This window comes from Bicyclus anynana, chromosome 7, assembly GCF_947172395.1.
Source record: "Bicyclus anynana chromosome 7, ilBicAnyn1.1, whole genome shotgun sequence".
NCBI classification, from domain to species: domain Eukaryota; kingdom Metazoa; phylum Arthropoda; class Insecta; order Lepidoptera; family Nymphalidae; genus Bicyclus; species Bicyclus anynana.
The window spans coordinates 3182411-3197375 of NC_069089.1; the positions used below are offsets into that span (position 1 = coordinate 3182411).

The 14965-nt window shown below is 35.2% G+C and overlaps 1 protein-coding gene across 1 annotated transcript in view; it reads left to right on the forward strand.

Moving 5' to 3' along the window:
- Window positions 1-809: 809 nt before the first annotated feature.
- Window positions 810-14965, forward strand: part of LOC112058139 (neuropeptide FF receptor 2-like) — a 50865-nt gene continuing 36709 nt past the window's right edge. The window contains exon 1 of the mRNA XM_024098821.2: window positions 810-1372. Within this exon, the coding sequence (XP_023954589.2) occupies window positions 1155-1372 (218 nt within the window). The 5' untranslated portion in view covers window positions 810-1154. The remainder of the gene's footprint in view (window positions 1373-14965) is intronic.

The window sequence follows — 14965 nt, forward strand, 5'->3', positions numbered from 1 at the left end:
GAATATTAAAAATTGATATATAAATTTTTACTATATATAGTAGTAGTTACTTAGACCATTTAAATAACAGGACCTGCCTCGCCTCGCTCGTTTTCGTCGTGTAAAGAGCTTCCTAAAAATGCCGGTTTGTGTAGTTAAATGGCATAAAAAACGGCCAAAAACTTGTAGTTTAGTAAAAGATGGAGTATCGTTTCATTTGAAAGTATTTAAACCTTAATTTTATCAAATTTGTAATAAAAAAAATTATAAAAAGAATCGATTCTTTTGACGAAACAGCCAAACATCGATCAGTAATCGAATATTCTATGTATTTAATCTGTGGACAGTCTAAGCAATGTGCTTGTTAGTCTGTGTAAAAATTACACGTGTGTGTATTGCGAGTCAAATTTATAGTTGTGTGTAGTTTATGGAAATAGAAAATTTTTAATGGTGTTAAATATTTTCGATGTGTGAGTTTACCTCGTCCCCCTCAAAAAACGACAGACAATTTTGTTCGTGAATTTGAGTGCGATGCTTTTCCATTTTCTAATTCCTCTATGAGTATTACGAACATTGAGTATGTAATATAACTTCATAAATAGGAATGGATTATTTATAATTCCACTAATGGAAAGAAAAAGGAAATTTTTCCAGCCACTTGTTAAAAAGTAAAAAGGTATTTCAATCACGTAAGTGATACAGCATCGCCAAAAAAGCTTAAGCGGCAAAAACTGTTCTATGATAATTAGGCATGTCTCTTTCCTTCGTAATGCGCCTCTCTCGCTCCCACGGGAAAAGCGTTCATTCAGTTTTATTCCGAGCCTCCCGTGCCGAGGACGTTTACGCAGATTTCCGTGGAAAGCGCAGATTTTGCGTGAAAATCTCATCTCCGAAACTTACATTTAAAACAGTTTGAAAAGTTTTAGTGAAAACATAGTGCGAAAATTTAACTTTTTGCAGTATCTTGAAGTGTTGAAAAAGTTGTTGTCATAGTATTTTAAAAATACAAGAGATTACTAGTATTTTTAGTGTGACATTGGCCTGATTTATGTGTGTTATTGAGGAAAGTGATTTAGAAACATATTAAAAGATGAAAATTATTACAATGGAATGTGGCATTAAGATGTGAATATAAATTATTTTTGTGTCTAAATAAATGAGTTACAAACTTAAATATGACGTCAGAAGTGACACTGGATGAATTGGGTGGTTTAAGTGATTTGAGTTTGAACGTGAACTTAAGTGAAGCACTTGAATTTGGCTCGGAACTAGACAATATATTATTTCAGCCGGAAAGTGTGTTGATTGCTCTATATGTGCCACTAATTTTAGTGTCTTTGGTGACCAATATCCTGCTCATAGTGGTGGCTGTGAAATGTCATTATACAAAAAAGTGAGTATTTTACACTCCTTTCACTTTATCGTTTACTAAAGTGCGTTTCATGTAGGATGGTGCGGGTGATAGTTTGTTTCACTCTAGAAAGTTTGCCGCGATTTACGATAATAGTACGTATTATGTACGTCATACAGGATATTGTCACCGTACCCATGCTATTTGAAAAACACTTTAGTCTCGCGTAGTTACCGTTGCCTTATGAATACAAGGATATAATATACCCTATGACACCTAGAAGTAAGTAAAAGGTAAAATAATTTTCAAAATCGGTTAACTCGATCCAGAGATTACCTCCTACAATACCACAAAGTTTACCTCTTTACAATATCAGTATATACTTACTAGTGAAAATATTTCTTTGTTTTTTTTTACAAGTTAACCCTTGACAGCAATCTCACCGGATGGTAAGTGACGATGCAATCTAAGATGGAAGCGGGCTAACTTGTTAAGGGGAGGATGAAGATCCACAACCCTTTCGGCTTTTACACGACATCGGAACGTTAAACGCTTGGCGGTACGTCTTTTTTGGTAGGGTGGTAACTAGCCACGGCTGAAGCCTCCCACCAGCCAGACCTGGAACAATTAAGAAAACCTCAATCGGCCCAGCCGGGAATCGAACCCAGGACCTCCGTCTTGTAAATCCACCAAAGAGCTTGATTTGATTGAGATTTTCTTAGGTCTGGCTGGTGGGAGGTTTCAGCCGTGGCTAGTTACCACCCTACCGGCAAAGACGTACCGTCAAGCGATTTAGCGTTCCGCTACGATGTCGTGTAGAAACCGAAAGGGGTGTGGATTTTCATCCTCCTCCTAACAAGTTACCCCACTACCATCTTAGATTGCATCATCACTTACCATCAAATGAGATTGTAGTTAAGGGCTAACTTGTAAAGAATAAAAAAAAAACCTTTTTTTTTCAAGCAAATTTTCTCTAGTTTTTCAAAAAGAAAAGATTGTATTTATACCAACTTATACATAAAATTCTTGTTAGTACCTATTCATAAAGAACTTACTTCTTCACTGATAGATCTTGTATTTTGTGTATTCCCGTATCTTACGCTAAGAGACTAGGAAGATCGCCATAATAAGTAAACTAAACAAGATAAACCAATCGAATTTGTCGGCAAACACTTTGGTGCTACGTGTTAGAGAAATTATATATAAAAATCTGTTTTTATGGTTCCGTAACTACCTTAACCTTCTTAGGGTCTTCAAAATTACTGACGTTTCCGGCATTCGGGACAAATTTGACCCAATAGTATATTTCTAGTGTTTGTGTTCACATTAATTACTATTATAAGATTTTATATTATAATAATTTACATAAATTTAATGAATATTAAAGCTACTGAAATGTATAATTACTAGAATTCATTATAATTCGTCAATAATAAACGTAAAAAAATAAAAGAAATTGTAATGAAATTATTTACGAAATTAAACTCAAAACTTTAGGAAAAGTCACGTAACATCAAATCTGAAAAGAAACTAGCCATAAAGAAAACTTCGTTTCATTCCTGAAATGGGTCAAAAAGACCCGAAGACCCTATGAAGGTTAAAAGGAAAAAAAGCGGAACGCTTATAGCATCACTGTCCGTCTATCCGTCCGTCTGTCTATCAAAACCCTTTATCTCGGTAGCGCTTGAAGGTTTCGAGATAAATTAAGACCAAATACTCAGGTCTAATAGGTTGAGCAGTGAGAGCCCAGTGGATATGACCTCTGCCTCTAATTCCGGAGGTCGTAGGTTCGAATCCGGTCTGAGGCATTCACCTCTACCTTTTCAGTTGTGTGCATTATAAGAAATTAAATATCACGTGTTTCAAAAGGTGAAGGTTACAACGTGAGGAAACCTTCATTAATTGGGGCCCCCCAACTAATTTTGATACGGGGCCCCTCCAAGGCCCGCTACGCCACTGCTTCTGATGTTCTTATAGAACTCTAAAAAATAAATAATTACTCTGCGATAACGCTTTGCGTCCTCTATAGGATAATACAAAATAAAATAATTCGCTGTGAATTAAATTTTCTCAGAAATCCAATGTTGTTATTATTGTTCGCCGGGGCTTGTTGACTTGACTATGTTATATTCATGAATATAATCCAATCATAATTGTATCAAAACATAGAACATATTATTATATTCGGTTCTATTAGACGGAATTCCATAAACATGACATGTTTATAGGAAGTTACAAATTCGAAACTCTATTTAGCAATAAAAATATTGAAATTATACTAAAAAAAGCATAAATAATATAACTATATAAAGTAAAAGGTATACTGAGTACCTACCTTTTATAAACACTTGTAATTTTCGGTTATGAAAATATTATAGACTAGCTGAGGCCGCGCGGTTTCACCCGCGTGGTTTCCGTTTCTGTAGGAATACGGGAATATTATATGGCCTATAGCCCTCCTCGATAAATGGGCTATCTAACACTGAAAGAATTTTTCAAATGGGACCAGTAGTTCCTGAGATTAGCGCGTTCAATCAAACAAACAAACTCTTCAGCTTTATAATATTAGTATAGATATGTGCAAATATAACACAAAATTATACAAGATGTTTATCATCACCATTAACAACCCATATGTGGCTCACTGTTGAGCATGAGTCTCCTCTCAGAATAAGAGGGGTTAGGCCAACAGTCCGCCACGCTGGCCCAATGGGGATTGGCAGACTTGACACACGCAGAGAAATCGGAAAATTCTCAGGTATGCAGGTTTTCTCACGATGTTTTTCCTTCACCGTTTGACACACGTGAATTAAATTTCTTAAAATGCATTTAACTGAAAAGTTGGAGGTGCATGCCCCGGACCGGATTCGAACTAACACCCTCCGGAATCGGAGGCAGAGGTCAAAAATATTATACCTTTTATAAACTCTTGGAATTTCCGGTTATGAAAATATTATAGCTATATGCAAAAACAACACATAAAATTTTATACAACATATAAGATGTTGTTGTGTGTTGTACAACACATAAGATGTTGTCCACATATATTTCTGTATCGTGTGTGCCCATGTAAACAAGTAAAATTTTACAGAAAGTATAATTCCTCGTCCAGTATTTAGTCTATGTGGCTTCAGATCACCAGGCATTGGGTTCGAGTCCTGCGTCTGGCTATGAAATATTGAGCTATTCTTCTTTCATGAAAATGGGATAAAATATAGCTTATAGCACTCAGGGATAGTGTAGCTTCCCAACAGTGAAAGAATTTTTCAAATTGGTTGTATAGTTCTAGAGCTTATTCAAAACATACAAACAAACAATCAAATCTTTCCTCTTAATAATATCAGTAAAGATATCTAATAGGGATCACAAACATCATGAATTTTAAAGCTCGCCAACCTGAATTGGAGCAGCGTTGTGGGTTTAAGCTCCATATAGAAAAAGAGCCTTAAAACGAAATTAAGATTCTGTGTAACAAATATCATACCCTTGCCTACTGTCAAACAGTAGGAATATGACATTTCTTAGCTGATTTGATATTTATTTTATTATGTTCATAATAAAGACCAAATTAGTGAATAGGCCAGCTGGTCTGTAGTGTATCGTAATAAACATTCATATTATATCAATCAAATCTAAACTTTGGCATTTAATGAGTTATTTTACGCTGTCATGAACTAAAACTAGAAATAGGCCAAACTAGCTAAACCAAGTTAGGGTAATAAATGTATTTGTATGACTTGCTAATTCGCAATGAAACTTTATACTGGCATTTTATTTATTCTAATCCTGAAAGCGTGCGACCTACTAATGCCAATCGCGTTGCCCGAGATGCTTTCGAATAAGGCCAACACGATTGCATTATTTTAAATTATGTTACCAACTTTTTTTTTTTTATAAAAACCTCAAAGCTTTTTAACGTCTATAAATATTTTTTTACAATAATGGTATGATGAGAGATTTTTTGAATGAAGGGTTCCAAAGTCAAAAGTTGTTTGACGAAGAAAAGCCTCGATATTTCACAGACTCAAGGTTCGTTCCAGAATTCCATTATCCCAGTGGCGTGCATTTCATACATGCAAAGCCTACCTTGAGGGTCATTATGTCAGCCACTGACGATCAAGTAATCTCACATGCCTCCAACGCTAATGGCTTAATAAAAACTGATCGTGTGTTTTTCGCGATGTGCATGACATCATGCCGATCGCGACCAACACACGATCAGTTTTATCGGACGTTAAGCCGAATTAATTATTACCATATTTTTTTACGATTGTAGAAAGAGAATCAATATGTAACTTGGCTAGAGCGGCAGGTAAGACAGCAAGCGTCTAGTGTACATAAAAGAAACAAAATACATAGTTATAACCTACATACAGTAATATTTTATTAACACTATACAACCTATTTATACAATTTGCAACTTACAAGACGTTAACACATTATTACAAGTCATTGCAAAGTTTCTGGAGTGTTCAGGAATTGTAATTGTGATCAAATGGGCCGTGTAATGTGTTACGGGCGGGCGGGGAAATAGTCTTTATTCCTTCGCCATTAAAGCAACACGTTCGCTGTAATTGAAGCTACTAGCTTTGTGAAATATAACTAATTACGAGAAACAAGTAAAAATAAATTTAACAAGATTGCAGTGTTGACTTAATAACGACTAAATAAAGAATCTTTTCCAAGTGAATAAAACTACGAGTCATTGCCTAGTTAATGTGGTGGAGTAATGCGAATTGTAATTATAGTAGGGGAGCCGAAGAGGGGATTTTTGCAGTTACTCGAGCGCGGCAGATGAACATAAGGGAATGTACCTTGCACGTTGTTGGTTACCTCCTGGTTAGTATGAGCACTTAATATTGGTGGGTACGTTTAGGGCAGCCAAATAAAAAGTAACTTCAGAAATACTCAACCAGCACGTCAGATTAAGATAAGGTGGGTGAGTTGATATTGAATTAATATGTTGATGTTGAATTGTAATTTAATTGTTATCAAATGTAAATTGTAATACTGTATGACTTTTTCAAAAGAGCAACTGTTGAGTTTCTTGCCGGTATCTTCTCAGCAGAACCTGCCTTCCGAACCGGTGGTAGAATCTTTACAAATAGTCAACTGACATGTCAAAAGTGCTTGTAACTGAGCCTACTTGAAATAAACGAATTTTGAATATTGAATTTTGATAGCTAAAAGGTGTGCATTTCGAAAATCTGACGTTTTGGAAAAGTAAAGGAATGGGACTGTTCTAAAGTTACAAAATGAAATCCTTATATTTCTGTTATCAAGCCACGAGCGCGGTTAATTTTTCACTAATTTTGAATGAACTAATTTGATGAATAATCGCGCATGTTTTCTGATGATTTCAGTAAGCTGAAGTAATAAAAATTGTCTTTAAAGTCTGTAGTGTTTTTCCCCACCGCTGAAAGCGAAAAAGTATATAACTTTTTATTCTTTTTATCATCTAATATACCAAATCTAATTGATTCCAATGATGCTTTAGTAACTGCAAATTTAGCATCTTGGGCTTCTCCACTATTATGATCAAATGGGCTATGCAATGTACAAGTATCAATGACGCACGACCAGACATTGGAAAAATCTTAATTTTTTACTAAAAGAGCTTCATTCAAAATAATATTAAAACTAATTGACTACCTAAATTTAACAAACATAGACATAAACATAAACAAATATATGATTTTATTCCAATGGCATTAAAATAGTGCGATTTGTGAGATGAGTCAAGTGTTGGTAAAATAACTTCATAGGTCAGTAGCTGACCTAACACTTACAACAGTGTTATGTCAGCTACTGACGATCAAGTAAGCTCACATGCCTGAAGCGCTAACGGCTTTATACCCGATCAAAATGAACGTGTATAGTTCGCGATATGCATGACATCATGCCGACCGCGACAAACACACGATCAGTTTTATTACCGTCAAGCCGTTGGCGCTGCAGGCGTGTGAGCTTACTTGATCGTCAGTAGCTTTATCGGATGGTGAGTGGCTAGCTTTAGCATAATACCGCCTGTTTATATTTTTTTTCCAAGTTTACATAAAATAGCAAAGTTAGTGGAGTATACGCGAATTGTAATTATGATCAAATGGGCTGTGTAATGTGTCAAGGTCGCGCGGTCGTGCAGAAACTGGAAATTGGCTTTATAATAGCGCTAGTACAGCATTTGCATATCGCAAACACGTCCACTGATGGAGCTAATAACTTAGATAACAAGTTGTTTACGACACCCACACGAAAATAACATAAAATTGAAAATTTTGGAAGCCCCCCGAAAGTCATTTGTTTATTTATTTATTTATTTAAAGCACGCCAACAATACAAATATCAAAAATTAATAAATAAATTAATTAAACTAATCAAAAAACCCGACTGCACAAAGTATAACAAAAAAAGAAAAAAAAGCTCAGTCCAGAAGTGTAGAAAGCAATTAGAAAACAGTCGGAACCTATTAAATAATGTAGAAGAAAATCATTCTATCCAATATATAAGGTCCAGACTTCTATAACAACATACATACATACATACATACATAAATACATACATACATACATACATACATACAAGATACGCGCGAAAAACATAACCCTTCTTGCAGTCGGGTAAAAAACAATACAATTTGCTACAAAAAATCTGATATGTATATTAACGCTAGGCGCACATAACATTTTATATAAATACATGTCAACACTTTCATAATAATTATTATTTCATAAAATCATGAAAGTATTAATTGGGTAGTTGACTCATATCAAATATAATATAAATAATATTAATTTCGTGTAGTAGATGGAGTAAGGGTCCGAAATATATCGATATCAATGAATAAAACATAAAGATTTCTTATAGAACTTAATTTAAATATCACGTATTTTTCAAATTTTCAAACGTCAAAAACGCATTTTGTGACGTCACTAACACACTGGATGTACTAAACGTCGAACTAAATTGTTAACTAATATTTTTGTCAAACACTTCATTTGTGTGGGATTTATTATAGTGACGTCATGAAACAGTTGAAATACACTGTCATTGCCGACAGGCGTTTTGGCTCGTATTGTCAAAAACATATTTAAAACTACGCTTAAAAATATACTTAAAAAAAAACGTTGAGCTATGTCAGTGACTTTGGTTCGTCTGTTGATCTCCTCGTTCCTGATTCAATCTCGCAGAAAAAGTACAAGCATAGTTCGCTCCATCGCCCGCTGAGTGACTTTGAGTCTTCTACTAAGGCCCATAGTCAGCGACTAAGTCTCGGATCCGTAGGTCATCACTGGCAACACGCACTTGGTCGAAGACTTTCGTCTTCAAGCATAGGTTTATAATAAAGACCAAAATAGTAAATAGACCAGCTGACCTAAGCCAATTTAGAAAAACAAAACTCCTCGACATTGAACTCCGAACTCGAGCTGCGTAAAAATGTAATCTTGCAACTATGTCGTTGAGTTTGATATACTAACAGAAGGGACGGACAGACAGACGAACATGGCAAAACTATGTGTAAAACTACGATATCAACTACGGAACCCTAAAAAATTAATGATTTAAAAATATTTATACAGATGGGAGCAGCTGTTTTAAATATGAATTCAGAAGGTAGGTACTCCATGCTCGATCGTCAAGTTGAATTTATAGCAACCCAACCATATTTTGCGTCGGGGTCAAAAGTAACAAATTTAATGCTTTTAAAGTACTCCTACCATCTACCTATTTGAAATTCTCCTTGTTTAGATATGAACTAAAAGAATTTTCAATGTAAAAATGTTTTTCGATGTAGATACTTTGTGCAACCATTAAGTACCTAACGAATTTTTTGTCATATTTATTTCGGGTAAAAATATTATGTATAGGTATATTCTGACTAGGTCGTTGATAAAATTTCCATGATATGCGGGTGACAGGGGGAAAGACTGCGCGGGTGTGGAATCGTGCGTGCGGGGAAGTGACGTGTATCAGTCGTGAGTTTTTCATTCATCGCTACACGCCCACTGGCCCACGCGCTACATCAGGAGTGTTACGAACGAAGTTGCCAAGCTATAGTCACGTTCCATTGTTACTCTATCAAAAATTTTGTGAAATTGACATTAAAACTGGATATTGAATTTAATATGTATATAAAAATATTACATTTATTTTTAATAGGTACTATTTTATGTTTGTTATCTGACGTACCAAAGTGTGGAATATCCCTTTCTCTTCGTTCATAATTTTGTCCAACCTACTCGTACCTAAAGTTTGAGCATTGTGGTCATGAATAAATATTTTGTTCTTGGTCCCAAGGACTAAGCTCTTTTAGGTACTTGAAGCCATATAAAAGCACTCACCTAACTTATAATACAATCTTTTGTTAAGCCTAAAGACTTTACCACGAGGCACTATAGCACAATAATTAGTCTATTTCAAAGCTCTTATCGCCACTACTCTAGAATTATATCGAATTACTTACAGCTGACAAGCGACATAGCAATTTTGAGCGAAATTGCGTTATGTTTTCCATATTCTCAGAAAATGTATAGCTAAAGGAAAGTGTATATATTGTATCTCTTGCGAGCTTGAGTAAGGTTATACGGCTTCCGATTACCAGGTTCTAGGTTCGAGTCCAGAGGTAGGTTGGGATATATTGAATATTAGGTGATGCCTGCGACTCCGTTCGCGTGAAATTCTGATTTTCACAAATTCCACGACATGGCTTAATTTAAGGTAAAGTTTATTTCCATTTCAAATTTCAGCCGAATCGAATAAACTGTATTTTAGAAAAACGAATAGTAGTTCATTTATGTATTGTTCTAAATACGTTCATTAAAATTTTCTTTGGAAAAATTCAACCATTCCATCATTAATTTCTGACGTTGTCACGTTCAATGATCGTCAGTAAGCCGTCTTTACAGAAAACCGATTTTTTTTAATTAGTTCAACTATTTAAGTAGATACAACCTGGTGACGGACGAACGGACAGCGGAGTCTTAGTATGAGTAATAGGATCGTTATACTCTTTGTTTAAAAATAAAAATAAAAAAAAATTTGATGGGTTTCTTGTTTAACTACAGAATCCTAAAATGGAGATCAAAATAATCATCAATTTCCAGCACAAGTGGGACAATATTTCATTTTTACATGTTTTCGTCCCTAAGCCTTCGGCATATAATAACTTGTGTAATGGAAAATGTCAGCTCGGCCTTGGGAACCTTTTTATAACTTGTTGCATGAAAAAGCGATCTGGTAATGTTTCTTTGATATTTAACATTTTTACAAAGCGGTTTCAAAAAGATACCAATAATGTTTCTTTCATATTTAACATTTTTATAGGGCTGTTTCTAACAAGATACCAATAATTTTTCTTTGAAATTTAACATTTTTATAAGGCTGTTTCTAACAAGATACCAATAATGTTTCTTTGATATTTAACATTTTACAAAGCTGTTTTTAACAAGATACCAATAATATTTCTTTGATATTTAACATTTTTACAAAGCTGTTTCTAACAACATACCAAATGTTTCTTTGATAATTAACATTTTCCCAAAGCTGTTTCTACAAACATAGCTCAATCAAATGGTACAGTTGAACCGACTATTGTTATAGTGGTAACTTATCTAATTAAAAAGTTCAGTAAACTGATTGTTCTTCTAGTGGTTAGTCTATGGAGCTAAAGTTTTTGAGGATTTGTTTTCTAACTTTCAAGTCAGACTGTGAAATATTCACTTTTAGTTCAGAAAAGTTGGTTGTTTTACGTCCTTATAGAGTAAAATGAGCTGTAGGTCTAATACGGATATATTATGTTTGTTATTTTTTATTTTTATAGGGAACTCACTCTCTTAACTATACTAACTATATAAATAATGCCCACATGGAATGGTGGTAAGAACACTGGCTGTATTTCTGCGTTGGACTGCTAGGCTGATTCTTTGCTCAAAAATGAGCCAGTCATTCTGTCACCAGTCGAAGCAACCAGTGAAATAATTCCGAGAAATAATTTGGTACTGCGACTCTATGGCCCAAGGACAAAGACAAAAGAAGAAAAAATATGTAACTCTGTGTCTGCTTGTGTCGTACATTGTTTAAAATACAGTTTATAAAAAGAAACTGGCCAAGCGCGAATGTCTGGACAGGACTGAATGTGACGAGACGCGACGGGATGTGATGAGGCGGGACGGGATGGGGACGGGACGAGACTGAACAGTTATTGGATTTTAGATCACTATTATATTCCTTAAATGGAAATGGGCAGGTCACATACAAAGAACAACAGACGATGGTCCCAAATAGTTACAATCTGGTACCCACGAGACTCAAAACACAGACGACGTAGACTATTAACAAGGTGGAGTGACGATATAGTCAGGGTTCCAGGAAAAACATGGCAACCGACAGCCAGAGACAGAGTACAATGGCTACAATTGAAGCAGGATTTCACAGCTACGAGTAGATAAATGTAGTCTTTTCAAAAAATAATAATATTAATAATGAAAAAAAATAACACTACAAACATAATATAATTAAAAATATTTGGATAATATGAACTAACACACTAACAACCTATAAAACTTGTAATCCTTAGTAATAATTAACAAAAAATCATCTATAATTGTAATGAAATAAAGCTATTTTTATTTATTATATTCCACGCCAACGTACCTGTGGGCGTCCAGTAGTTCGTAAATAAAAAAAATCCTTTTCTATTATACTAGTTAAATAATTGTGCGTGAAAATTTTCACAACACAAACGGCAATTTCACGCTCAAGTGGCTTTTATGAGAATAAATTTATCTGAAAACACAGAATACATATTCTTTTGTTAATTAAAATCCATCGCTCATTAATTACGTGTGAGATGTGTATAAGGGTGCGTTCACAGCTGACATAATATCTGCCGCTTGTAGTACCTAAGCAGCCTTATTTCCATCTCTAAAAGGCACGACAGGTAAACTATTAAAAACTCTTTGCAATAGAACTTGTCCGGCAAAATACTTCCTATTTCAGCCAAGCTGCATTGCTGTATTCCATTTTTAATTGTGTTGATGGTGGTGAAATTATAGAAACATTAACACCTTTTTGGCAGCACAATTTAAAGCGAGTCCTTGCCAGTACGTCCTGGCAGTTTATTTATTACTGGCCGCCTTAACATCGACGCCATTTGCCCGTTACGTTAACCTACAAACAATTGACGTTATTTACATTGATGACATGACATTTCACTTAAAAAAAATCAGATCTTCTGACTCTTCTCAGTAGATTCTGCCTTCCAAACGTGGCCCTCTAGCCAAGTGGCACGTCGATTCTCTTTCTACGATCTCTAACGCTTCTAAAACTAGAAAAATGTATGGGAATGACAGATCTTGATGACCTGTCGATAGCAAATGTCATTCCCATACATCTTTCTAGGTTTCGAAGCGTTAGCGATCGTAGAAAGAGAATCGACGTGCCACTTGGCTAGAGAGGCTGTATAACAAACATTAATTACACTAATAATATAAAGGCAAAGGTTTGTGTGTAAGTGTGTATGTTTGTTTCTCCTTTACACTGCGGGTACTGAAGTGATTTGGTTAGAATTTTGGAATGGTAATAGATATTACTCTGGATTAACATATAGGCTACTTTTCACCCCGGAAAAATCCATGGTTCCCGCTGGATTTGTAAAAAACAGAATTTCACGCAGACGAAGTCGCGGGCTTCCGCTAGTTTATTATAAAACACGGCAAAAACTCACGTGATACTTCGTCGGAGTATGCCTGACTAGTTTTGAACCCATAGTGGGCCCTTAGTCATGAGCTAGTTCTTGCAATGCGGCACGATCCAAACTGTATGAACTCGTATTGGTTCAAAATTAGTCCGCCATACTCCAATGTTGTAACACGTTGGTTGTAGCCGTATTTAAAAAAAAAATAATACACGATAGTTTAAATTCTTTTTTTTATACTGTTCATGTTAGGTTAGACCTGGTTCTTTAAAAAAATCCTAACATATAATTAAAAAGTTTAAATTTTAAGACTACGAGTAAGCCTAGTTGAACTAAACGGCTAATATTGAAAAATAGCGTAACTGATTCGTTGATTTGGTGGTCTGTCTGGAGGCGTGGTCATAAAGCGGAATCTTAAAATACGCTGATAATAATATTATGACACAGCGTAATGTGGGCAAGTTTATGTGAAGTGTGCACGTACCTTAAGCCCAGCCGTGAATGACAAACAGTTGAGAGCTTGCCAACATCGAGCTTTCTGACATGACGCCAGAACTAATTTACAGCGGCTCATCTCAGAGTTACACTGACTGCGAGAGAGATAACCTAGAAGTTTTAAATTTGACGTGAAATCTCCATAAAATTGAAAACGAATGAAAGGTCGACACGTATTATTATTAGACATACATAATTATAATATTATTAATCTTTAAAATCTTTAAAGTAATATATTATATTAACTTTTTATTTTTATTATATCTATTTATTACTTGTACTAATAATAGCAAAAACACATTCCGGAGTCTACGTCACCATTTACTCATCCATCCGTCCCTGGGTAATTGAGCAAATAGTGACGTGAAGTTGTCTCAAAACCAAAGGCCACGTCCTCCAATTTTCGTAATAGCACAGAATACATAGTAGTTGAGTTTTTTTTGATAGACTTCGCCCGGGGAACTATTATGGCTTGTTTTATCACCAACAGTAGTGCCATGCTGCAGAGTATGGCTGTGGCCAGTGATTTACTACTGGCGCATGCTGTGTCATTTCTTTAGCGGTGTCATCGTTAAGGTACTAAAAACGGCCCAAGTGGGCCGGAATTTTGCAAGAGAATATGTTACTTGAATCTTCTCCCCAAAGTAGATGTAAAGTGGTCAACAAGCTTTTTGTAAAGTAAACAAAAGTAATAGGTACGATGGAGTAAGTGTAAATATAGTCTTGTTTTTGGGAACTTCAATTGGTTTTAGATTAGGTAATTTATTTGTTATATTTTTGTTCATATCACACATGTTTTATTTTCATCAATTTTGCACCTGACTATGATCTCACCAGTTGACGTATTAAGAGCGCTTTGGTATTAATTGAGATGCGCGGAAGAGCGTCAGCCAAATTAAATACGGTACGATGCCGTGTACAAACCGAAAGGGGTGTGGATTTTCATCCTCCTCCTAACAAGTTAGCCCGCTTCCATCTTAGACTGCATCATCACTTACCATCAGGTGAGATTGTAGTCAAGGGCTAACTTGTAAAGAATAAAAAAAAAAAAAAAAAAAAAAATACGGTACCACTACGGTACTGACGGTATAAGTTTTGATTCTCCGCGAGGACAATATATGGACTGATAACCTGCGATAGCCAGACATACTTTATTTCTTAAAGGCTAAATTTTTTCAGCCTATCATCCTGCCATAGTTCCTTATACGAGTAAACCCATATTCAGCTTTTGTTGATGTCGACTCTCTTCTTAGTGTGAGAGGTGTTTAACTATACTGCTTAAATTACTTAACCATCCTAAACTATAAAGTTAAGTAACCAAATATGGAGATTAAACTGTAGTGGCTTTGGAAGATATTAGGTTTCAAGCGTCCATTGCAAAACGTATAATACCCGACTGTCAAGAATGACTGTGTTTTTTATATTTTCCTCGGCATTGTTATGACAAA